At 39.6% G+C, this 22,272-nt stretch overlaps 3 protein-coding genes and 2 long non-coding RNA genes across 6 annotated transcripts in view; 2 read left to right on the top strand and 3 right to left on the bottom strand.

Moving 5' to 3' along the window:
• LOC113470395 (multifunctional methyltransferase subunit TRM112-like protein) overlaps window positions 1–2,982 on the bottom strand; it is a 3,355-nt gene extending 373 nt beyond the window's left edge. The window contains exon 1 of the mRNA XM_026828791.1: window positions 2,780–2,982. Coding sequence (XP_026684592.1) covers window positions 2,780–2,857 — 78 coding nt within the window. The 5' untranslated portion in view covers window positions 2,858–2,982. The remainder of the gene's footprint in view (window positions 1–2,779) is intronic.
• On the top strand, window positions 1,589–1,999 carry LOC113470392. The gene is made up of 2 exons (XR_003393460.1): window positions 1,589–1,640; window positions 1,908–1,999. It is a non-coding gene; the product is annotated as an uncharacterized LOC113470392 (long non-coding RNA).
• Window positions 2,983–3,682: 700 nt separating the features above from the next.
• Window positions 3,683–21,293, top strand: LOC103516370 (WW domain-containing adapter protein with coiled-coil-like). The gene is made up of 4 exons (XM_008481334.1): window positions 3,683–3,870; window positions 4,841–4,965; window positions 20,219–20,299; window positions 20,896–21,293. Exons 1-4 carry the CDS (start codon window positions 3,766–3,768, stop codon window positions 20,939–20,941), a joined length of 357 nt encoding a protein of 118 aa, XP_008479556.1. The 5' UTR covers window positions 3,683–3,765; the 3' UTR covers window positions 20,942–21,293.
• Window positions 6,715–15,346, bottom strand: LOC103516369 (multifunctional methyltransferase subunit TRM112-like protein). 2 transcript variants are annotated; one of them, XM_017447023.2, is made up of 3 exons: window positions 15,196–15,346; window positions 7,715–7,912; window positions 6,715–7,234 (listed from the first exon to the last, which is right to left on the bottom strand). In XM_017447023.2, exons 1-3 carry the CDS (start codon window positions 15,271–15,273, stop codon window positions 7,133–7,135), a joined length of 378 nt encoding a protein of 125 aa, XP_017302512.1. In that variant the 5' UTR covers window positions 15,274–15,346; the 3' UTR covers window positions 6,715–7,132. The 2 variants fall into 2 exon arrangements, 1 of the variants encoding a protein (XP_017302512.1); XR_001809715.2 differs by lacking the exons at window positions 7,715–7,912; window positions 15,196–15,346 and adding an exon at window positions 7,411–7,477.
• Window positions 13,068–13,367, bottom strand: LOC113470393. The gene is made up of 2 exons (XR_003393461.1): window positions 13,301–13,367; window positions 13,068–13,132 (listed from the first exon to the last, which is right to left on the bottom strand). It is a non-coding gene; the product is annotated as an uncharacterized LOC113470393 (long non-coding RNA).
• Window positions 21,294–22,272: the final 979 nt, after the last annotated feature.

Raw genomic sequence — 22,272 nt, 5'->3', positions numbered from 1 at the left:
AAAAGAATCACCCTAGTTAGGGATGATGAAAAACACCAACCCCGTAAGAAGAACACTCTAGCTGGGTGATGTTCATGTGAGGCCAGAGCTTCTTGCCAAATGGAGAGTAAAACTCCCCTCTAAAAACTTTTTTTTTTTTTTAAAAAAAAAAAGGTTTGAAAGAGGGAACTGTAACTGCTAAGGTCTTATCATCCCGAAATCGAAGGGAAAAGGAAGACAGGATAGGAGAAAGCCAGCCGTTCCGAGAACAAACATTATCCCATCAGGATAAAATCCGCCCTGGGCGGGAATCAAACCCGTGGCCTAGTGCTTACAAGGCAGACGCTCTACCAACTAAGCTAACTAGGCTGGCCTAAAACCTTTTAATAGTTGGATATACAGTGACATTAAAAACACCTTAAATAAATTACTTACTTTGATAATGAGAGGGTAACCATTGGAAACTCCTTTGATGCAGTTAGATGTTAACATGTTGTGTGTTAGCAGTAGCATGGTTACATAGAAGTTGTCTGCTCCTTTTCTAAATTCCAAACTTTTGGTGATTTGAAGGGGTATCTCCCTCACTATTTCACAAGATAAATTTCTCAATAATCCACTTGAAACTTGGAAAAGTTCAGAGCAAATAGGAAAAATCCAGAAAATTTTCTCAGCACTTGCCTGAGCCCTGAGCTGAAGGAAGTTAATTTTTCAATTTTAAATTTTGGCGCCTTGAAAAGTTTATGGATTTGCTTACATATGAGAAGCTAGCAACGTGTATCCGAAAATATTTCCCCAGATTTATAACATTGCGTATTGCATACTCATAATAGTTTACAGGCGTTCATAAGAATATCTATTCTAGACTTTGCCCTGTGATGTATATCTGATGAGGGAATTTTTGACAGTACACATCGACCCAATGATGTATATTGTTGGAGGGACTTTTTTTTCTCCCTTTGCCCAGTGATGACAATATTACTGAGGGATTTATTGTGTGTATGAGCCCCGTGATTCGGCTATATTGAGGGACTGAGGGAAGAATTTTTGACAGTACACATCGACCCAATGATGTATATTGTTGGAGGGACTTTTTTTTTCTCCCTTTGCCCAGTGATGACAATATTACTGAGGGATTTATTGTGTGTATGAGCCCCGTGATTCGGCTATATTGAGGGACTGAGGGAAAAGAGAAATTCCCAGTGATTTGTCATGTTGAGAGTTTGAAAACGTTGTTTACTCCTCTTGTATTTGTTAGGCAAGATTACATGATTTTTCACGCTGAATGGAATCGTGCAACTCGTAAGTCCGTGCGACTCACTGTCGAGTAGTTACGGGTTCGTTACTCTCCGGTGTCAATAAATTGCACTTTTTTAAAACCATTGATAAATTGGTATCTGAATAGTCATTCCAATGCATTTTTTAACCTGAGGGAAAAGAGAAATTCCCAGTGATTTGTCATGTTGAGAGTTTGAAAACGTTGTTTACTCCTCTTGTATTTGTTAGGCAAGATTATATGATTTTTCACGCTGAATGGAATGGTGCAACTCGTAAGTCCTTGCGACTCACTGTCGAGTAGTTACGGGTTCGTTACTCTCCGGTGTCAATAAATTGCACTTTTGCTCTCTTCTGTGGCCTTGAACAGATCCACTTTTCTATCCTTTGTAAGTTGTTTTAAAATGCGGACCTTTAGGTTGTAAGATAATAGATTTGAAATTACTTCAAGACAACATGAAAAGCGAGTCATCACAAATTTTGCCCAGAAATCCAAGAGATCTGGATGTTGTTCTTATACCTTGTACAGAATACCTAATCGTGGGACTTGAATGATACTCGTAAACGGATAATTTAATTTGCCATAGAGTTTCATCAGAGAACCCTAGGCCATGTTTATTAATTTATTAATAAAAAACAACTTCTTGCTTTTACAGGATAACACAAATGATCAATATCTCCAGGGACAGTAGGCTAGAGACATAATTGGATCAGCCTACTTCTCAGGAAATGATACATCCAACCCCACCTCCAGAACTGATCCAACAACTAGTGAGCAAGGACGGAAGTTAACACAGATTTAACGCTAAGACAGGCCAATACAAAATATTGTATTGACCATGATTTTAGTTTTCTCTCTCGTCCTTCCCTTCCAGGCCGGATTACGTACCTTGGACTGGGCCCAACGAAAGTCTCTTGTTCGGAGCCAAAATCAAACCCAAAGGCCCCAACAAACTGCTGCTTAGTTTGAAAACAATCTTCGCCCGCGGCCCAAACAAGAGTTTGGTCAAGGGCCCTTGCAAGGGTTTGGCTAAGGGAAGCATTTATTCCCAACAGCATGAAACAACATGTCATTAAACCTCTTGGCTTAGGGTTTTCTTTGGATTATCCTTTGAGTATATTTAAGTTTTTGGAGCAAAGAAACGTGTTTAAGAATGAACCCATTTTATATTTTAAGGAAAAGAACGTGGAGTTTACGCAATAATTGAAGGAACCTATTGACTTAGAAAGATTCAAGATTGAACATTAGTAATTACTTCACTTGGAAGAATCCAGCAACCTTAGTAGTGTAGAGATTAGCACGGTGAATTCCAGATATAGTGGTTCGATTCCAAGTTAGATCAAAAATTTCAGCATTATGGGTATTAATCGAGGAACAAAATTTGTGACAAATGTGCTTGAATATAAAAATCCTCGAGGCAATTGTTTTAACAATTTTTACTCGAAACATGGTTACAATGAGGGGGACTAACATTTCTCGTAGTTGGATATACAGTGACATTAAAAACACCTTAAATAAATTACTTACTTTGATAATGAGAGGGTAACCATTGGAAACTCCTTTGATGCAGTTAGATGTTAACATGTTGTGTGTTAGCAGTAGCATGGTTACATAGAAGTTGTCTGCTCCTTTTCTAAATTCTAAACTTTTGCTGATTTGAAGGGGTATCTCCCTTACTATTTCACAAGATAAATTTCTCAATAATCCACTCCACTGGAAACTTGGAAAAGTTCAGACTTACTATTTCACAAGATAAATTTCTCAATAATCCACTTGAAACTTGGAAAAGTTCAGAGCAAATAGGAAAAATCCAGAAAATTTTCTTAGCACTTGCCTGAGCTGAAGGAAGTTAATTTTTCAATTTTAAATTTTGGCGCCTTGAAAAGTTTATGGTTTTGTTTACATATGAGAAGCTAGCAACGTGTATCCGAAAATATTCCCCCAGATTTATAACATTGTGTATTGCATACTCATATAGTTTACAGGCGTTCATAAGAATATCTATTCTACAGAGCAAATAGGAAAAGTCCAGAAAATTTTCTTAGCACTTGCCTGAGCTGAAGGAAGTTAATTTTAAATTTTGGCGCCTTGAAAAGTTTATGGATTTGTTTACATATGAGAAGCTAGCAACGTTTATCCGAAAATATTCCCCCAGATTTATAACGTTGCGTATTGCATACTCATAATAGTTTACAGGCGTTCATAAGAATATCTATTCTAGTATTTTTTGTGGAAAATAGCTGCTCGTCCTTGAAAAGATAAGCGAAAGATCTGATTGATGGATGAGCCCCCAAAAAATTTAGAGCCAGCCTAGGTCGTGGGTTCGATTCCTGCTTGGAGCGAGCTTTACCCTAAACGGGTAAGGGATCCTGTCTTCCTTCTCTCTTCGCTGTAATACAACACACACAAGACAGCTAACTAATTGTCTAAGCAGTCTATCCGGCCTGAGCAGTGTCACCTCGCAGGCCACATCAAGCAGTCTGAGTTGTCTTACGTCCAGTGTGATCCATGCAATGCGACCTCAGGCGCCCAGTGTGAACCCAGCCCTCGCCAATCACTACCGGGAAGATTTGACCTCGCATGTCCGCGGCTGGCCTGCTGATGTGTGCGAAAAACAGGTATATGTACTTTACAAGCAGATTGCCCCACGCTTCCCTACAGAAAATGATTGATTGGTTTCAGATTGCCCCACTCTTCCCTACAAAAAATGATTGATTGGTTACAGATTGCCCCACTCTTCCCTACAAAAAATGATTGATTGGTTACAGATTGCCCCACTCTTCCCTACAAAAAATTATGGATTGGTTTATTTGTTTTGTCTGATTCATTTCTCATTAGTTTCTCTGTCCATTATGCATGTATGTTGATAACTACATAGGGAAAACAGTTGAGAGAATGGAAGTGAGGGGGAGAAAAGGGCGAGGTAAAGCGAAGAAAAGGTGGAAAGATTGTGTGAATCAAGACAAGAGGTACAAGTGGCTACCAGAGAAAGAAGTGGAATTTAGTGAACGTGTAAACAATGTGGAATTGCCAACTCAACCACAAGCTGTCTATTCAGAACTTGTGAAAACAATAGAAAAAGCCGCCACTGATACCGGTATGGTTTACGAGTTCACTATTCCAACCCAGGTTAATGTGAATAAACCATGGTACACCAAAGAGTGCCGAAATCTGAAGAAAAGGACACGTCAAATGTACAGAACTTGGAGACAAAAAAATGTGGAGGAATTCTTTGGAAGAGACAAGAGACTTACAAGAAAGGCCGACCCTATTTAAATAGGAAAAGGCTAGGAAGAAGAAGTTGATATTATTTTCTCATTGTACTTATATTCTATGAAGTATGAGTTGATATTATTTTATCATTGTAAGTATATTCTATGAAGTATGAGTTGCACTTTTTTAGACTGTCAGTTTAGGACCAGAAGAAAAACTCTGTTACCCCCAACAATTTAACTGAATTTGTGAGTCCTCTTTTCTGACTAATTTCTAACTTGTTAACTAATGGAGTCGTATGAACTAGTAAAGGTAAGATTGATTTTTGACATTTTCTACTCACTAATGTTGTAACTTTTGTTTTTCTCGCTTCAGGCTCAGAAGATGGCTGAGGAGTCGAATCATAGCAGCATGCACCTGTGTCGAGTCTCGGCGGAACTGAAGTCTGCCCGGGCTATAGTCAGAAATAGTGAAATCCAAGCTACCATTCAAGAACAAAGGTAAGAAAATCTGCATCTCAAGCCCAAAATGCACATGTTTGTATGATCTCTTTGATGTAGAAGATTGGGAATAATGAAAAAAAGCCAAATTTATTAAAGAATACCTTGTTTATTCTGACCAAACAGGACTGAAAAGTCCATCTACCTGTTTTATCAAGTTCCACTCCCATCTCCGTGGCGGTGGAATCCTCTAATGACATATCCATGGAATTGGTCAACCTGAGCTCCAGTCCTGCCGTGAAATTCCTTGGAATGCTCAGGAATCCCCAGATACGATTTCGTTTGGCTGACGATCGGGCGGTGTCCTCATCTGAGAATTCGATCTGAAAGAAAATAGGTACCTATCATGTAAGTATTCTCATAAACATAGGTTAGGTATCTAGATTTGAAATTGGTTTAAACATACGCGAAAAAGTTAATATTCAACCTCCCAAGGACTATACAAAGATTTGGGAGATTTCGTCTGCCTTGTAAGCGCTAGGCCGCGGGTTCGATTCCTACCCTGGGCGGATTTTATCCTGAACGGATAATGTTCGTTCTCGGAAAGACTGGCTTTCTCCTAAGTCCTATCCTATTTTCCTTCTCTCTTCGATTTCGGTACGATAAGACCTTAGCAGTTACAGTTCCCTCTATTGGTTCCGTCGCTGTACCGCTCATTACCCAATTCATTTTTCTTTTATTTTCTATTACTTTTCAAATACCTACGTATTCTGCAAATGTAATAGAAAGTCGTGTGATGTTCACACCAGATTTTATTTTTTGTGGAAAATAGCTGCTCGTCCTTGAAAAGATAAGCGAAAGATCTGATTGATGGATGAGCCCCCAAAAAATTTAGAGCCAGCCTAGGTCCTAGGTCGCGGGTTCGATTCCTGCTTGGAGCGAGCTTTACCCTAAACGGGTAAGGGATCCTGTCTTCCTTCTCTCTTCGCTTTAATACAACACACACAAGACAGCTAACTAATATATGGACTGCTCCCTGAGTTTCTCCAAGTAGATACAACTAAAGTAGTCGCTGGACGTACAGTTGATTCGCTGAGGGGTTCTACTATCACAGTAGGACAAGCTGGCCTCTTGATTGACAACGCCTAGGGGCATTTGATCGGGGATGTGGCCGACTGCCCAGTTGAAGAACAATATACACAGCATGGGGACCAGAGTCATGAAGGCCATCACCCTGGAGATATAGAAGAGAAAGAGGGTGAGTTATTGGTGAAACTAAAGTCCACTAAATGGACTGAATTGTAAAATTATCGGGACTCAACTCGTTAAAAAAAAGGTCGATGGGACTCAATCCGTTTACTCCCGAGTGTTTGCTGTAAACGTCCTTTATCGTAGCGATCTAATCAGTCTTGCCCAGAAATCCAAGAGATCTGGATGTTGTTCTTATACCTTGTACAGAATACCTAATCGTGGGACTTGAATGATACTCGTAAACCAATAATTTAATTTGCCATAGAGTTTCATCAGAGAACCCTAGGCCATGTTTATTAATTTATTAATAAAACACAACTTCTTGCTTTTACAGGATAACACAAATCATGACCAATACATCTCCAAGTAGGCTAGAGACATAATTGGATCAGCCATCAGCCTACTTCTCAGGAAATGATACATTTGCCATAGAGTTTCATCAGAGAACCCTAGGCCATGTTTATTAATTTATTAATAAAACACAACTTCTTGCTTTTACAGGATAACACAAGTCATGACCAATACATCTCCAAGTAGGCTAGAGACATAATTGGATCAGCCTACTTCTCAGGAAATGATACACCCAACCTCACCTCCAGAACTGATCCAACAACTAGTGAGCAGAGGAGGGAGCACATCTCATTTAAATAAGGTAAGTACTTGTACTGTCAAATGTAAGTTATTTATTTTGTCAACTTATGGCCAGGTTTTAGCAATATAATTCATACAAAAAAATAAAAAAAAAGATTGCTTATTCCAAAAATTAAACTTAAACAAAGTTGGAACTTACTTTGTGGATCCCATGTGATGCCAAGAATTTAAAAGGGCATAACTTATGTACATCAATAATTTTGACAACTCTCATTATTTACACTCTTTCCTGTATTTACAATTTTCTCACACTTAGTATTCTCACAACACTTGGATAATGGGTTGCATTTCTTATTCTCACTTGCTGCATTGTCAATGGTTTCATTTAGATTTCATCTTCTTTCAGCAACATGTTTGGAATGCCTGAGCTGATGGGGAATTTCCTGCCAGATTCTGGACATTCCAGATCTCCTTCCACAACTTCAACCTGAAATCATGCCCCAGAAAAGTCAAAATGAAATGTGCTTCCTTTGGTGAATCAAACAATTGAGCTGTATGAAATCCTAGCAAAACAAAAAGGCAGAAAATACTGATATGACCTTAGCAGATCAAGGAATCCTTCTGATGTTAAATAATAATAAACCTACATAACCGTGTTATTACCTCTAATAGAGCATGGTGTACTTTTTTCAGGAATTCGGAATCTTTTTCGTAGCTATCAATCAGTTCGAGCTGATGGGGAATTTCCTGCCAGATTCTGGACATTCCAGATCTCCTTCCACAACTTCAACCTGAAATCATGCCCCAGAAAAGTCAACATGAAATGTGCTTCCTTTGGTGAATCAAACAATTGAGTTGTATGAAATCCTAGCAAAACAAAAAGGCAGAAAATACTGATATGACCTTAGCAGATCAAGGAATCCTTCTGATGTTAAATAATAATAAACCTACATAACTGTGTTATTACCTCTAATAGAGCATGGTGTACTTTTTTCAGGAATTCAGAATCTTTTTCGTAGCTATCAATCAGTTTTTCTGGTATGCTAATTTCTGCATCTCCCAACATTAGTGTGGCTTTGTAGAATGCACTCCAGTCAAGTTTGGGTATCATCCTTATGAGGAATTCTGGATTAAAATCTGACTCTAACTTTTTGATACTGGTGGCCTGAAATTAGCAAAATTCAACGCCAGCCGGCCTACATTAACACGAAACAGATTTTCATGGGTTTTCGGCATTTTGAGTTTACGAAAACATGAAAATTGAATCAATAGACTTACTGTATAACCTATTTATGTCCGGGACCACAGATTACGATTAAACTTGGGCCCGAGCATTAGTCAATATTACGTAGGTACCTACTTGCCTAATACGTACCTGATTGAAATTTACCAGAGTTTTAGGATTGTACGACACATGGAAAATACCTAGTCATTGACATTTTGAGTTCAGAAAGTCATTTTGTACCTATCTCTTGGCAAGAAGGTCCATAAAGGTAAAGATAACTTACCACTGAGGAACAAAAATGGAATGGTGGTGCCTATCACAAACAGACCCGCGGCTGCGTCACTACTGCATACAAAAGACGTCAAGAGTCCTGAAAAGGTCAACGGAAGAAATTGAATGCATAAAAAATAATGCGCCTTGTCCCAAAATGAACGTTGCCGATCATGATTTGTTGTTCATTATTGTTCTGGGTGGCTCTGAATAACTCTTCTGGAAGTTCTGGACCGTGCAAAGCATTTTCTAAAGTCTCTCTACCAGGATAACTTCTTCTTTGGTTAAGTCAGTGGGATAATTTCCCTCTTCCCTTTGGTTAAGTAACTGGAAAGCTTAGTAAGTGGGACAATTACCCTCTTCCCTTTGGTTAAGTAACTAAAAAGCTGTTGCTGTTTACTGCTCAGTAACAGGAACACATCCTCCAGAGATTTCATGTTGTACTTTTCCAGCAAAACTTTGGGAGGGGACTCTTCGAGGAGAATGCCCTTCCTCATTAGACCGATCTGGAATGAAAATAAATTATAAAAGTCTAGTGGTTAGCACGGATGACTTTGCATCCGGAGGTTGATGTCAAATTATGAAGTCCAACTCAAATCATGAACATTAGTACAGTAGGTACCTACTTACTAAGTTCATGCAAAATTTACAGATCGTAGAATTAACTACATTTTTTCCCGTTCAATTAGGCAGATTTAAACCTTTTGACTTAAACCTTTTGGCAGGTCGTTCTTACCTTGAAATGGCATTAGTAACAAGAATCCAGGCTTAAAATAATTAAAATCCCCCCCCCTCAATTAGTTTATTTAAAGTTATTTTTCCGTCCCATAAATTTGTTTACGTTACCATGTGTGATTTTTTGGCCTCATCAATGTAGTGTGTCGTGATCAATATTGTCCGCCCACTTTCCGCCAAATACAAGAGATGATTCCATATTTCTTCAGCTATGACGGGGTCAATGCCCGAAGTTGGTTCATCCAATATGAGCAATTCTGGGTCGTGAAGCAACGTAATGGCCAGGGAAACCCGCCTTTGTTGCCCGCCACTGGAAAACAAAATGGAGATAAGACAGTTTAGTATATTTTGAATACCTGTACTCCCGCCCCTCTGGCTGAGTAGTGTCGACTTGACCCGGAGGTTTCGAGGTGTGTCCAAACATAGTCGACCAGCTGTCGATCGACGAGGAAAATCTATGTTTTCAAGGCAGTAGTCGAGGGACTGAAAAGTCTAATGGTAAGGTCGATAGATCAAGGGACTTTTTAGTCCTCTCCAAGATTGGGGTGTAGTGATATTTTTCCCTCCTCCTGCTCTATTTTCAGGTAAATTATGATGGCGAGAGGCTATTCTTTTGTCATCTTTGGAATGGTTTAAGAATACTTGAATGTTAGTTAGTTGCAAAAATAACATAAGCCCTTCTTCCTGGGAACGACTGACTTAGGTATACATATCTATTAAATACTTTTCAGAATCTTTCTAATTAGAGCGATCACACTTTGATGGTCACAGTTATGGATAAAGAGGACAAGTCACAGATACTAAAGAGGACAAGATAGTCACACACCCCTGCGGGACTGAGGTATGAGGTTACACCACTTCCTTACCGGCGATAATACTCCTCTCGATAATGCCTTTGGATTTCTCCATGATCAGAGCACTCGTCGTAAAGAGGAAGGGCATATAGAAGATCACCAGAATGAGAATGGCCGGGCCCGTGAACTGGTCGTAAGTCGTGTCCAAATTGCCGTAGAAGAACGAGTGCTGGAACGGCGGAATGTCGGCCAGCCGAGGATTGTGGTCGCAGGTGCTGGTGTAAGACAGGACCATGCTCTTGAAGGCTCGCTTCAAACTTCGCATGATGCCGTAGGTGATGATGAAATCTGAAAGGAAAAATATGATGAGACTTGCAAGTTTCGTGTGTAGTTTACTTTTTGGAAGACGTATGGGTACCTAGCTACCTGAGTGTATCAGTGTTGTAGAGAATCATTCAAGGCTGTCACCAAATACATACAGTAGAGGTGAGAAAAGGGCCATTTGATGTCAAAATACCTCCTTTGAAAAAATGGACACTGTCAAACGAATCTACAGCTACGAGATCCAGATCCCATTTTCTATCTACCTCTTTTAGAGTCTATCTCCTATCTACTTTTTTACTTTCCTTATCCTACCTATAGAGGAAGGAAAGGAATGTATTTAGATTCCAAAATATCTACCTGTTTTATCAAGTTCCACTCCCATCTCCGTGGCGGTGGAATCCTCTAATGACATATCCATGGAATTGGTCAACCTGAGCTCTAAACCTGCCGTGAAATTCCTCGGAATGCTCAGGAATCCCCAGATACGATTTCGTTTGGCTGACGATCGGGCGGTCTCCTCATCTGAGAATTCGATCTGAAAGAAAATAGGTATCATGTAAGTATTCTCATAAACATAGGTTAGGTATAGGTTAGGTTAGATTTGAAATTGGCATACGCCAACAATTTAATATTCAACCTCCCAAGGACTATACAAAGATTTGGGAGAATTCGTTTGCCTTGTAAGCGCTAGACCGCGGGTTCGATTCCTACCCTGGCGGATTTTATCCTGAACGGATAATGTTCGTTCTCGGAAAGACTGGCTTTCTCCTAAGTCCTATCCTATTTTCCTTCTCTCTTCGATTTCAGTACGATAAGAGATAAGACCTTAGCAGTCACAGTTCCCTCTATTGGTTCCGTCGCTGTACCGCTCATTACCCAATCGATAATGTTCGTTCTCGGAAAGACTGGCTTTCTCCTAAGTCCTATCCTATTTTCCTTCTCTCTTCGATTTCGGTACGATAAGACCTTAACAGTTCCTTCTATCAAACCTCTTACCAATCCTCACTTCTACAGGTGGGTCAGAATACCTCGGAGTAGCACCTCACAGCCTGGTGTGGGGGTGTACACTTTGCATGAGAGTGCATCATCTCATGTAAAGGCCAACGCTACACGGGGGCCCCGTTTCCTTACGGGTTAAGGTCGAGCGGCGCCACCAAAGGATAAGGGAGAAACCCCTGACAGAAAAACCGGGGAGAACACCCCGACAACAACCAAATTCATGGATATTATGTCTGCTGATGAAAACAAATTACCCCAGGTGGGTAGGAGCATGAGCTCTGAATCCCACGGCGCGGATTCGTCCCCGTCAATGGCCTTGGATTCTGGGGGGCCTGATTTGCAGATTTCCAATACGATGATGAGGGGTGGTTTGGACAGCGTGGGGACTCCAGTTGAGTGTGACACGTTGTTGCAGACCACCGGGCTGAGATCGGGAGCTCTTACTGAGCATGACGATCCAGCGATAGTTCATGAAGAGGGAACTCCAGTTGAGTACCCTTCATACCAATTGTACAAAGATGCAAACACACACTCTGCTACACAGATGAATGTTGATACCATCGCCTCTGCTAGCAGTGAACAACAGCCCACGGAACTTCGACGCGTGGCCTCATCACAGGGGGGAACCCACCCCACTGTGAAGAGGACAGGCGCGGAGAGACGAAGGGCTGCAAAAGCTGCTGGTACCTGGGTGTCAAAGGGCCAGAAGAAGAGGGAAAGAGAGGCCAGATTGCTTACGCAATCGGGGCCGTCTACCTCTGGAACCCAACAGCCTCCAACTCTTCAAGCTGAAGGGGCAGGAACCTCTGACAAGAGGGCATGCTCTGACGTCAGTACTTCCTCAAGTAGAGAGGCAAGAAGTTGGCCAAGTATCGGGTGTGCTCCTGTATGGCTTGGATCGGCCATAGGAAACCTGGAATGAAACGGAATTACTCGGAATTAATAAGAAATTAAAAAAATGTAAACTTGTACTTCAACACTTCCCTTGTATCTAGAGTGCTGGGAGGCGCGCGAACGTCAAGAGTTCGAAGCGCCACCCGGCCTACATTAACACGAAACAGATTTTTATGGGTTTTCGGCATTTTGAGTTTACGAAAACATGAAAATTGAATCAAAGACCGTTTACTGTATAACCTATTTATGTCCGGGACCACAGATTAAGATTAAACTTGGGCCCGGGCATTAGTCAATATTACGTAGGTACCTACTTGCCTAATACGTACCGGATTGAAATTTACCAGAGTTTTAGGTTTGTACGACACATGGAAAATACCTAGTCATTGACATTTTGAGTTCAGAAAGTCATTTTGTAGGTAGGTACCTATCTCTTGGCAAGAAGGTCCATAAAGTTAAAGATAACTTACCACTGAGGAACAAAAATGGAATGGTGGTGCCTATCACAAACAGACCCGCGGCTGCGTCACTACTGCATACAAATGACGTCAAGAGTCCTGAAAAAGATAAAAGAACGAATAGAAATTCAGAAATTGAATGCCTAAAAAAATAGATAATGTGTCTTGTCCCAAAATGAACGTTGCCGATCATGATTTTCACTTGTTCATTATTGTTCAGGGTGGCTCTGAATAACTCTTCTGGACCGTGCAAAGCATTTTCTAATGTCAAGAGTCCTGAAAAAGATAAAAGAACGAATAGAAATTCAGAAATTGAATGCCTAAAAAAATAGATAATGTGTCTTGTCCCAAAATTAACGTTGCCGATCATGATTTTCACTTGTTCATTATTGTTCAGGGTGACTCTGAATAACTCTTCTGGAAGTTCTGGACCGTGCAAAGCATTTTCTAAAGTCTCTCTACCAGGATAGTAAGTGGGATAATTTCCCTCTTCCCTTTGGTTAAGTAACTGGAAAGCTTAGTAAGTGGGATAATTTCCCTCTTTCCTTTGGTTAAGTAACTGAAAAGCTTAGTAAGTTGGACAATTTCCCTCTTCCCTTTGGTTAAGTAACCGAAAAGCTTCCTGAGCTGATGGGGAATTTCCTGCCAGATTCTGGACATTCCAGATCTCCTTCCACAACTTCAACCTGAAATCATGCCCCAGAAAAGTTAACATGAAATGTGCTTCCTTTGGTGAATCAAACAATTGAGCTGTATGAAATCCTAGCAAAACAGAAAATACTGATATGACCTTAGCAGATCAAAGAATCCTTCTGATGTTAAATAATAATAAACCTACATAACCGTGTTATTACCTCTAATAGAGCATGGTGTACTTTCTTCAGGAATTCAGAATCTTTTTCGTAGCTATCAATCAGTTTTCACACTTGATGGTCAAAGTTATGGATAAAGAGGACTTTCTAATTAGAGTGATCACACTTGATGGTCAAAGTTATGGATAAAGAGGACAAGTCACAGATACTAAAGAGGACAAGATAGTCACACACCCCTGCGGGACTGAGGTATGAGGTAACACCACTTCCTTACCGGCGATAATACTCCTCTCGATAATGCCTTTGGATTTCTCCATGATCAAAGCACTCGTCGTGAAGAGGAAGGGCATATAGAAGATCACCAGAATGAGAATGGCCGGCCCCGTGAACTGGTCGTAAGTCGTGTCCAAATTGCCGTAGAAGAACGAGTGCTGGAACGGCGGAATGTCGGCCAGCCGAGGATTGTGGTCGCAGGTGCTGGTGTAAGACAGGACCATGCTCTTGAAGGCTCGCTTCAAACTTCGCATGATGCCGTAGGTGATGATGAAATCTGAAAGGAAAAATATGATGAGACTTGCAAGTTTCGTGTATAGTTTACTTTTTGGAAGACGTATGGGTACCTAGCTACCTGAGTGTATCAGTGTTGTAGAGAATCATTCAAGGCTGTCACCAAATACATACAGTAGAGGTGAGAAAAGGGCCATTTGATGTCAAAATACCTCCTTTGAAAAAATGGACACTGTCAAACGAATCTATAGCTACGAGATCCAGATCCCATTTTCTATCTACCTCTTTTAGATTCTATTTGGGTATCATCCTTATGAGGAATTCTGGATTAAAATCTGACTCTAACTTTTTGATACTGGTGGCCTGAAATTAGCAAAATTCAATAGGACCTCCTTTGAAAAAATGGACACTGTCAAACGAATCTACAGCTACGAGATCCAGATCCCATTTTCTATCTACCTCTTTTAGAGTCTATTTTCTATCTACTTTTTTACTTTCCTTATCCTACCTATAGAGGAAGGAAAGGAATGTATTTATCTTAAACCCACCAGCATGAAATATTGGCTAACGGAACACCATTTTTCCAAGAGTTTGCAATGGATCATTGAAATTTGTGCACACCCATAAAGATAACCACTAACCCTCGCACGAGTGTCCACAACAGAGCTTAGAACCTTCTGCTTTTTTTATACACTTTGAAATGTGGAGTGTATAATGTTAGCCCAAAAGAATTTGTGCACACCCATAAAGATAACCACTAACCCTCGCACGAGTGTCCACAACAGAGCTTAGAACCTTCTGCTTTTTTTATACACTTTAAAATGTGGAGTGTAGAATGTTAGCCCAAAAGTATCACCCTAGTTAGGGCTGATGAAAAACACCAACCCCGTAAGAAGAACACTCTAGCTGGGTGATGTTCATGTGAGGCCAGAGCTTCTTGCCAAATGGAGAGTAAAACTCCCCTCTAAAACCTTTTTTTTTCTTTCTATAATAATGTATTCAAAATTTGTTATGTATCTATATATATTGTATTATGAAATAAAGAGATGTAAATGTTAAAAAAAAAAAAATGTTACCCCAAAAGAATCACCCTAGTTAGGGCTGATGAAAAACACCAACCCCGTAAGAAGAAGACTAGCTGGGTGATGTTCATGTGAGGCCAGAGCTTCTTGCCAAATGGAGAGTAAAACTCCCCTCTAAAACCTTTTAATAGTTGGATGGAGAGAAGGAAGACAGGATAGGAGAAAGCCAGCCGTTCCGAGAACGAACATTATCCAATCAGGATAAAATCCGCCCCGGGCGGGAATCAAACCCGTGGCCTAGCGCTTCCAAGGCAGACACTCTACCAACTAAGCTAACTAGGCTGGCCTAAAACCTTTTAATAGTTGGATATACAGTGACATTAAAAACACCTTAAATAAATTACTTACTTTGATAATGAGAGGGTAACCATTGGAAACTCCTTTGATGCAGTTAGATGTTAACATGTTGTGTGTTAGCAGTAGCATGGTTACATAGAAATTGTCTGCTCCTTTTCTAAATTCCAAACTTTTGGTGATTTGAAGGGGTGTCTCCCTTACTATTTATAAAAGAACTTCGTACTTCACGGCAGATATGACGTAATATTACAGAAGAAACCCCTTTAAATACGTTGCATAGTCATTAAAATATTTGCTGTGGGATTTCAAAATATTGCAAAACCCAAAGTTACCCTCATTTTGTAGTCCCCTTGACATTTCATGGTGACAAAACCTATGCTTGTGATAAATAATTGATTCTGAAAGCTAAGAAGCATTTGACGGGTGTGTTGCCACCAAGATTTTGGTGAGAAATGGACAGGGGGACGTTAATAATTTAAGTTGGTCAATTCACTGGAAATCCTATATTTTTTGACAACGACACTAAAAAGGTTTAAAAAAATCTTAAGTTATGACTTGCAAAACTTGCTAAGATTTATGGAATAAGATTTATTTATAACTAGAGTATTTGGGGTTTAATTGTTCTTGGATTTTGAATTCCCTGTTTTAGTTTCTGAGTAGATATTCTATAAAAGAACTTCGTACTTCACGGCAGATATGACGTAATATTACAGAAGAAACCCCTTTAAATACGTTGCATAGTCATTAAAATATTTTCTGTGGGATTTCAAAATATTGCGAAACCCAAAGTTACCCTCATTTTGTAGTTCCCTTGACATTTCACTGCGCAGCTTTCTCGTTCAAATACACTGCTTGTGTATTTCAAATGCGAGCACAGAATCAAGACATAGCATGCTGTCTTTAAATTATTTTGTTGTATAAACCTGTACAATCCCGTGTAATATAAAATGGTCATTGTGAATCGCATTGTATTGATACTATTTAATTTATTAATATTCTCTTTATAAGTAACCAATTAATCTTCTTAATCCAATTCTGTTCCCTCGTTAAGGCCCGTTCCCGCATGTCGTTCAGGAAAAAAATCGTGTCGTGTCTAGTGGGAACACTCTCATTTAAATTACATTGCCTACACTCCTACAGGCCATTCGGAAAAAAAATCGTGTTAACCTCACGACAAGTAGGAATGGGCCTATTAGAATAATGTTAGGTACCTATATAAATTAGGAGATATTAATTTTTTTTATACACATCTCTCGGGAATCGTGCACCACTCCGCTGACGGCACCGTCCGGTCCTACCCCTCTCGGGCATGCGCAAGACATTAGGAAACGTAAGTCAGGGTTGCGATAAATGTCTGATTTACCATTTCCATTTTTATTATTATTACATTGAAGAGTTTAGAAATATCAATCATTTGACCAAATCAATTGAAATGATCCACCTTGGACAGGATACAATTGTCTTGTTTACCCAACTGATACTTTTTACTTTTGTCATATTTCATGGTGTAAATGTTTCAAAAGCCTTGCTCAACTTTTGTTTTTGTGTAGTTAGGAGATAGTGGATTCAATACCACCAACCAAACTGCCTATTAGAGAATTTGACCACCTACCTATTATAAGTAGCTTTCTGTAGGAATTAAAGGACTCTCTAGTCCTATTAAAGTCCCTCGTTAAGGCCCGTTCCCGCATGTCGTTCAGGAAAAAAATCGTGTCGTGTCTAGTGGGAACACTCTCATTTAAATTACATTGCCATACAGGCCATTCGGAAAAAATCGTGTTAACCTCACGACAAGTAGGAACGGGCCTATTAGAATAATGTTAGGTACCTATATAAATTAGGAGATATTAATTTTTTTATACACATCTCTCTCGGTCATTCAATAGTTCGATTTATTTACAAACATATACAATCGTTCATTAAATTATAGTTGGTTTTGAACAAACCCCTTTGAATAAATTACATTTACATATTTTTTTCTAGCAATTTCAATTTTACTAGCCACCTTATTTATTATACTGCCTTGATTCTCCTGCTTTCCCATCCACTAAAAACTTCATCGACAAACTAATGTCCATTTTCTCAAAGTACAAAAACAAACGTACGAGGAGATTTCGGCACACAGTACAGTCGAACCTGTCTAAGTGGGAAACCTGGATAACTGGGAAAAAAATGGTGGCCCCTTCATGGCAACCTCTCTAAGTAGGACACTTTTTAACTGGGAAACCTGGATAAGTGGGGAAAAAATTGTCGGTCCCTTGGATTCCCACTTAGACAAGTTCGACTTTAGTTGTATATTCCTTTTCGAATTTCCCCTCTTATGAAGCTCGTTTTCCCCTCTTTTGGAGTGATAGCGCCTGTACTAAACCATAGGAAGATGGCGGGCCATCGGAATCAGTTCCGTTTTCGAAATGAAAATACAACTAGTCTGGTGATTTCCCCTCTTTTGGTGTGATAGCGCCTGTACTAAACCATAGGAAGATGGCGGGCCATCGGAATCAGTTCCGTTTTCGAAAGGAAAATACAACTAGTCTGGTAAATCAGTTAGCTCTAGAAGTCACACAGAAAAAAAGGCCCAATAGATGTCAAAAAAGAGTGAGCTAATTTCCTTTGTGTTGAACATTTTTGCTAAATTTCATTAAAATCGAAGAATACGAAGGTAAAATCATAGATGTCAAAAAAGAGTGAGCTAATTTCCTTTGTGTTGAACATTTTTGCTAAATTTTATTAAAATCGAACAATACGAAGTTATGGTAAAATTCGTAGACAAACTAAGAAAACAAAGGGGATTTAGCTAAAAATCGTAAATTCAAACTTGGAACTCACTTGGTTCAATTAGAGTGCTCATGAGGATAAGGAACTTTATTCTGGCAATCAGTGGCAGCAATAAGCAAACAATTTATCACAGTTTCAACTAGAAAGAAGAAGGAAAACGACGCCCCCCACGAGATTTGATGATTTCTAACTGAATGGTTGTCGTGCTGTGATTCGCAACCAGCCAAAGACTGGCAGCCACGTTATTTAAATATTTTTTACATAACTGTTTCTCTCTGGTGTAAAATTCACTAAACTTATGAATTGATGAATTGGATATGAAAAAAATTACACTTGTTATTTGGATTTCTATGTCTTTCCTCCCCTAAAACAACCTAGACTGAAGGTAAAGAGAATGAAACTTTTATAAATTAAAATAGAATCTGTAGATAGAGAAGTCAGGGGGACAAGACTGTGTTGGGAATTGTTGTCCAAAGGTTTAACATTAACGTCACTGTTTAACATCTGAGGTTTTTAGTGACGGCGGTCTTATCCTCCATCCCGCCACAAGTTACCCGCCTACTCACATTAATCTCACCCATTCTAAAATTGCCCAGATGGTAACCACGCTCTACGTTGTTTTACTTCAGTGATCTATGGGGAACTGGTGCATTGGTTAGGAAATAAGTATCTCTTTACCTCGGTCAAAAATTACGTAATTTATTTTTTATTTAAGTTTCGTAATTGTTATTACGCTGGGATGATTCAATGAGAATTCGGCTATTTATAATCAATTTAAATGGAAATTCCTATCCAAAAATGTCGTCCTATAAAAGTGGTGAGATCAGAAAATTAGGGCCAAGTCTGCATTCCCAGTTTTTCGTGTCTGCTGAAAATGCTGGATCTCAATTCCTTCAACCTTCTCTCAATTTCAACTTGGCTATGTTTTTCCTTAGGGGTTTCACGTTCAATTATTTATTTATTTGAGTAGGTTGGTGTTATTTTGACCGCTTTTTGGCGGTTTTTGACCGTTTTTTGGCGGTTTTCAGCTATAGCGACAAAACGGTTAGAGATATTTTAAAAGTTAGGGTAAAAGAACACTCTGTTTTGAGACTTAAAGGTGTGTCCAAACGTAGTCGACGAGGTGAATCTTTGTTGTCGAGGCAGTGTGGACGGTTCAGTCGACATCGATCGATGGCCGGTCAATGGAGCAGTTGCAGTTGGGTAAAAATTATGAATAAAAGGTCGATTCCTACGTAAAAAGTTGTGAAATATCCAAATCTGAAGTCAAAACTCCGAAAAAGTGAATATTATTAATAAAAGGTCAATTCCTACGTAAAAAGTTGTGAAAAATCCAAATCTGAGGTCAAAACTCCGAAAAAGTAACCTTTAAAAGGTCGAAAATTCAATTTTCAACTGCCGTTCTAATTAAAAAGTTCAAAGAGTTGTGACGTCAGACTTAACGTCAAAATGCGCAGAAACGCTTACGCACAAACAAAGATTCCTTCAACCTTCTCTCAATTTCAACTTGGCTATGTTTTTCCTTAGGGGTTTCACGTTCAATTATTTATTTATTTGAGTAGGTTGGTGGTATTTTGACCGCTTTTTGGCGGTTTTTGACCGTTTTTTTGGCGGTTTTCAGCTATAGCGACAAAACGGTTAGAGATATTTTAAAAGTTAGGGTAAAAGAACACTCTGTTTTGAGACTTAAAGGTGTGTCCAAACATAGTCGACGAGGTGAATCTTTGTTGTCGAGGCAGTGTGGACGGTTTAGTTGACATCGATCGATGGCCGGTCGCTCAAGTCTGCCCGGGCTATAGTCAGAAATAGTGAAATACAAGCTACCATACAAGAACAAAGGTAAGAAAATCTGCATCTCAAGCTCAAAATGCACATGTTTGTATGATCTCTTCGATGTAGAAGATTGGGAATAATGAAAAAAGACAAATTTATTAAAGAATACCTTGTTTATCCTGCCCAAATAGGACTGAAAAGTCCATTTACCTCGGCAGTCCAGCAGTATAGGTTTACCTTGTCCTTCCCTTGGTATCAGTCTAATTTGTAGTAACCATTTACTAATGAAAACTGCTTGGGTCGAAGACCTCGTTCAGGAGAATTGAAAAGTCCATTTACCTCGGCAGTCCAGCAGTATAGGTTTACCTTGCCCTTCCCTTGGTATCAATCTAATTTGTAGTAATCATTTACTGATGAAAACTGCTGGGGTCGAAGATCTCGTTCAGGAGAACCTGACCTCATAAAGGAAAGGCGAAAAAAGGGAAATCAAAATTAATTGAGTTTGTGTTTATTTCATGTGTTTCAGGATATTATTTTTACGTCAACAAATTCAACGTTTAGAAGAAATGAAGTCACAAAACTCCTACATGTCAGCTACAGAAGAAAAGTAAGTGAATCTGAATCTTTAAAACTTATTGTTATTATTTTCTTTTAAAAACCTGTTTTTGTGTTGGAACCATGAGCATGACAGCCTTTTCTATTGCTCTTCTCCATTAGCTAACTGGGGAGCCCAGTTTGAACAGGTGTCAAAATTTGTTACTGACTTGTGTAACATGGAATGAAGTCCCCTCCCTCAAATCCTTATCAAGTCAACGCAAAATGAAGTTCGAAAGTTTCATCTAGCACATGTCAGCTACAGAAGAAAAGTAAGTGAATCTGAATCTTTAAAACTTATTGTTATTATTTTCTTTTAAAAACCTGTTTTTGTGTTGTAACCATGAGCATGACAGCCTTTTCTATTGCTCTTCTCCATTACCTAACTGGGGAGTACCTATCTTGAAGCTGGAGATTACAAAGGGTTGAACATGCTTAAAAAGTAAAGCACAGGTCCTCAGGATGGTTGACTGCGGTTAGGGATGGGATAAGTAATCTGGACTAGAGACCATCAACCCTCCTCGGTACAGCTACACCGCTACAATAACAACAAAGTTACTTTTAAGTCCCAATTGAGCAGAATAACAAAGATATATTCTATTGTTTCAGTCTCCCTGCAGTTCTGCCTAGCACTGTGACCCGGGTGAAGAAGTGAGTGACCCCGAGGTGTCTGTACGCGCTAGGACACAGGTGAATCCTGTCATAGGCGAGGCCTGACGTGTCTGCCTCTTGCCCTGCCCCCGGGCCTGTGGCGAGAAGAAGAGTTTCTTCTGAGGAGTCTGCAGAATGTCAAACCTGAGGAGGGAAATGTCTGGAAGAGGAATGTTGTCTGCGGATGTCAAACCTGAAGTAAAGTATAGTGCTTTGTTTAGGCTGTCGAATTAGGACCTACTTACTTTCCGTGTCCGGTACAATGTCACCATTTATGTCAGTCGCTCCCAGAAGCGTGCGACTTGTACTGCTCTCTTATTTGTACTGAGCAATTGGGACCTAAAGTTCCTTTATCTTAACAGTTGATTTTTGCATGACTTTATGTCCGAGGAAATGTCCGAAGAAAGAGAAATGTTGTCTATTACTACTGTCTGCCCCGAGCGACCTACTTACTTTCCGTGTCCGGTACAATGTCACCATTTATGTCAGTCGCTCCCAGAAGCGTGCGACTTGTACTGCTCTCTTATTTGCACTGAGCAATTAGGACCTAAAGTTCCTTTATCTCAACAGTTGATTATTGCACCACTTTATTTATGTCTGAGGGAATGTCCGAAGAAAGGGGAATGTTTTCTGCTGTTTGTCCTTCGCTATGGAGTGAAAATATTTTCGGGAATCGAACCCGGAACTAAGGAACCCGCATTCCTTGGCTTAGGTATGGTAGTTTTTCTGGAATTAGTAAACCTTTTTAGGGGGTCTATTCTAGTAATTTTTGCTCTATCCATCATAAGTTTCCCCCCTAGCAATTCGGACAGACATACCCTATATTTCCCTTTTACATATGGCCTGAGAACAGCAAAAATGTTTTCTTGTGAGATAGGAGGAAGCGAAATTTCTTCCTGAAAAAGTCGACATTTTTTTATTGTGAGACTGATGGAAGGATGTGTTTTTTTATGGACTCTTGAGATCGTAGCCAAAGTCTTCTTTGGCGATAAGAAAAACGAGGATTTTCTGAAGAAACGAAAGAATTTTTTTAAAATCCTATCCTCGTGCAGATACATAAGGGATCTAGGGATTCCAAGGGAAGATCTTTCAATACGCTCCCTATTCTGGAACAAACACGAACTTTTATTCAATGGTGACAAAACCTATGCTTGTGATAAATAATTGATTCTGAAAGCTAAGAAGCATTTGACGGGTGTGTTGCCACCAAGATTTTGGTGAAAAATGGACAGGGGAACGTTATTAATTTAAGTTGGCCAATTCACTGGAAATCCTATATTTTTTGACAACGACAGTAAAAAGGTTTAAAAAAGTCTCAAGTTATGACTTGCAAAA

The sequence above is a fragment of the Diaphorina citri genome, unplaced genomic scaffold (genome assembly GCF_000475195.1).
Source record: "Diaphorina citri unplaced genomic scaffold, Diaci psyllid genome assembly version 1.1 scaffold1555, whole genome shotgun sequence".
Taxonomy (NCBI): domain Eukaryota; kingdom Metazoa; phylum Arthropoda; class Insecta; order Hemiptera; family Psyllidae; genus Diaphorina; species Diaphorina citri.
This window is presented reverse-complemented; position numbering and strand designations above follow the sequence as displayed.

Excerpts from the sequence above, each read along its gene's own strand:
- LOC103516370 (XM_008481334.1), top strand. The coding sequence starts at position 3,766 with ATGCGACCTCAGGCGCCCAGTGTGAACCCAGCCCTCGCCAATCACTAC. Across the intron at positions 4,966-20,218 it reads GCTACCATTCAAGAACAAAG|GATATTATTTTTACGTCAAC; the intron begins GTAAGAAAATCT and ends CATGTGTTTCAG. Across the intron at positions 20,300-20,895 it reads ATGTCAGCTACAGAAGAAAA|TCTCCCTGCAGTTCTGCCTA; the intron begins GTAAGTGAATCT and ends CTATTGTTTCAG.
- LOC103516369 (XM_017447023.2), bottom strand. The coding sequence starts at position 15,273 with ATGCTACTGCTAACACACAACATGTTAACATCTAACTGCATCAAAGGA. Across the intron at positions 7,913-15,195 it reads GTTACCCTCTCATTATCAAA|GCCACCAGTATCAAAAAGTT; the intron begins GTAAGTAATTTA and ends TGCTAATTTCAG. Across the intron at positions 7,235-7,714 it reads TACACCATGCTCTATTAGAG|GTTGAAGTTGTGGAAGGAGA; the intron begins GTAATAACACAG and ends GCATGATTTCAG.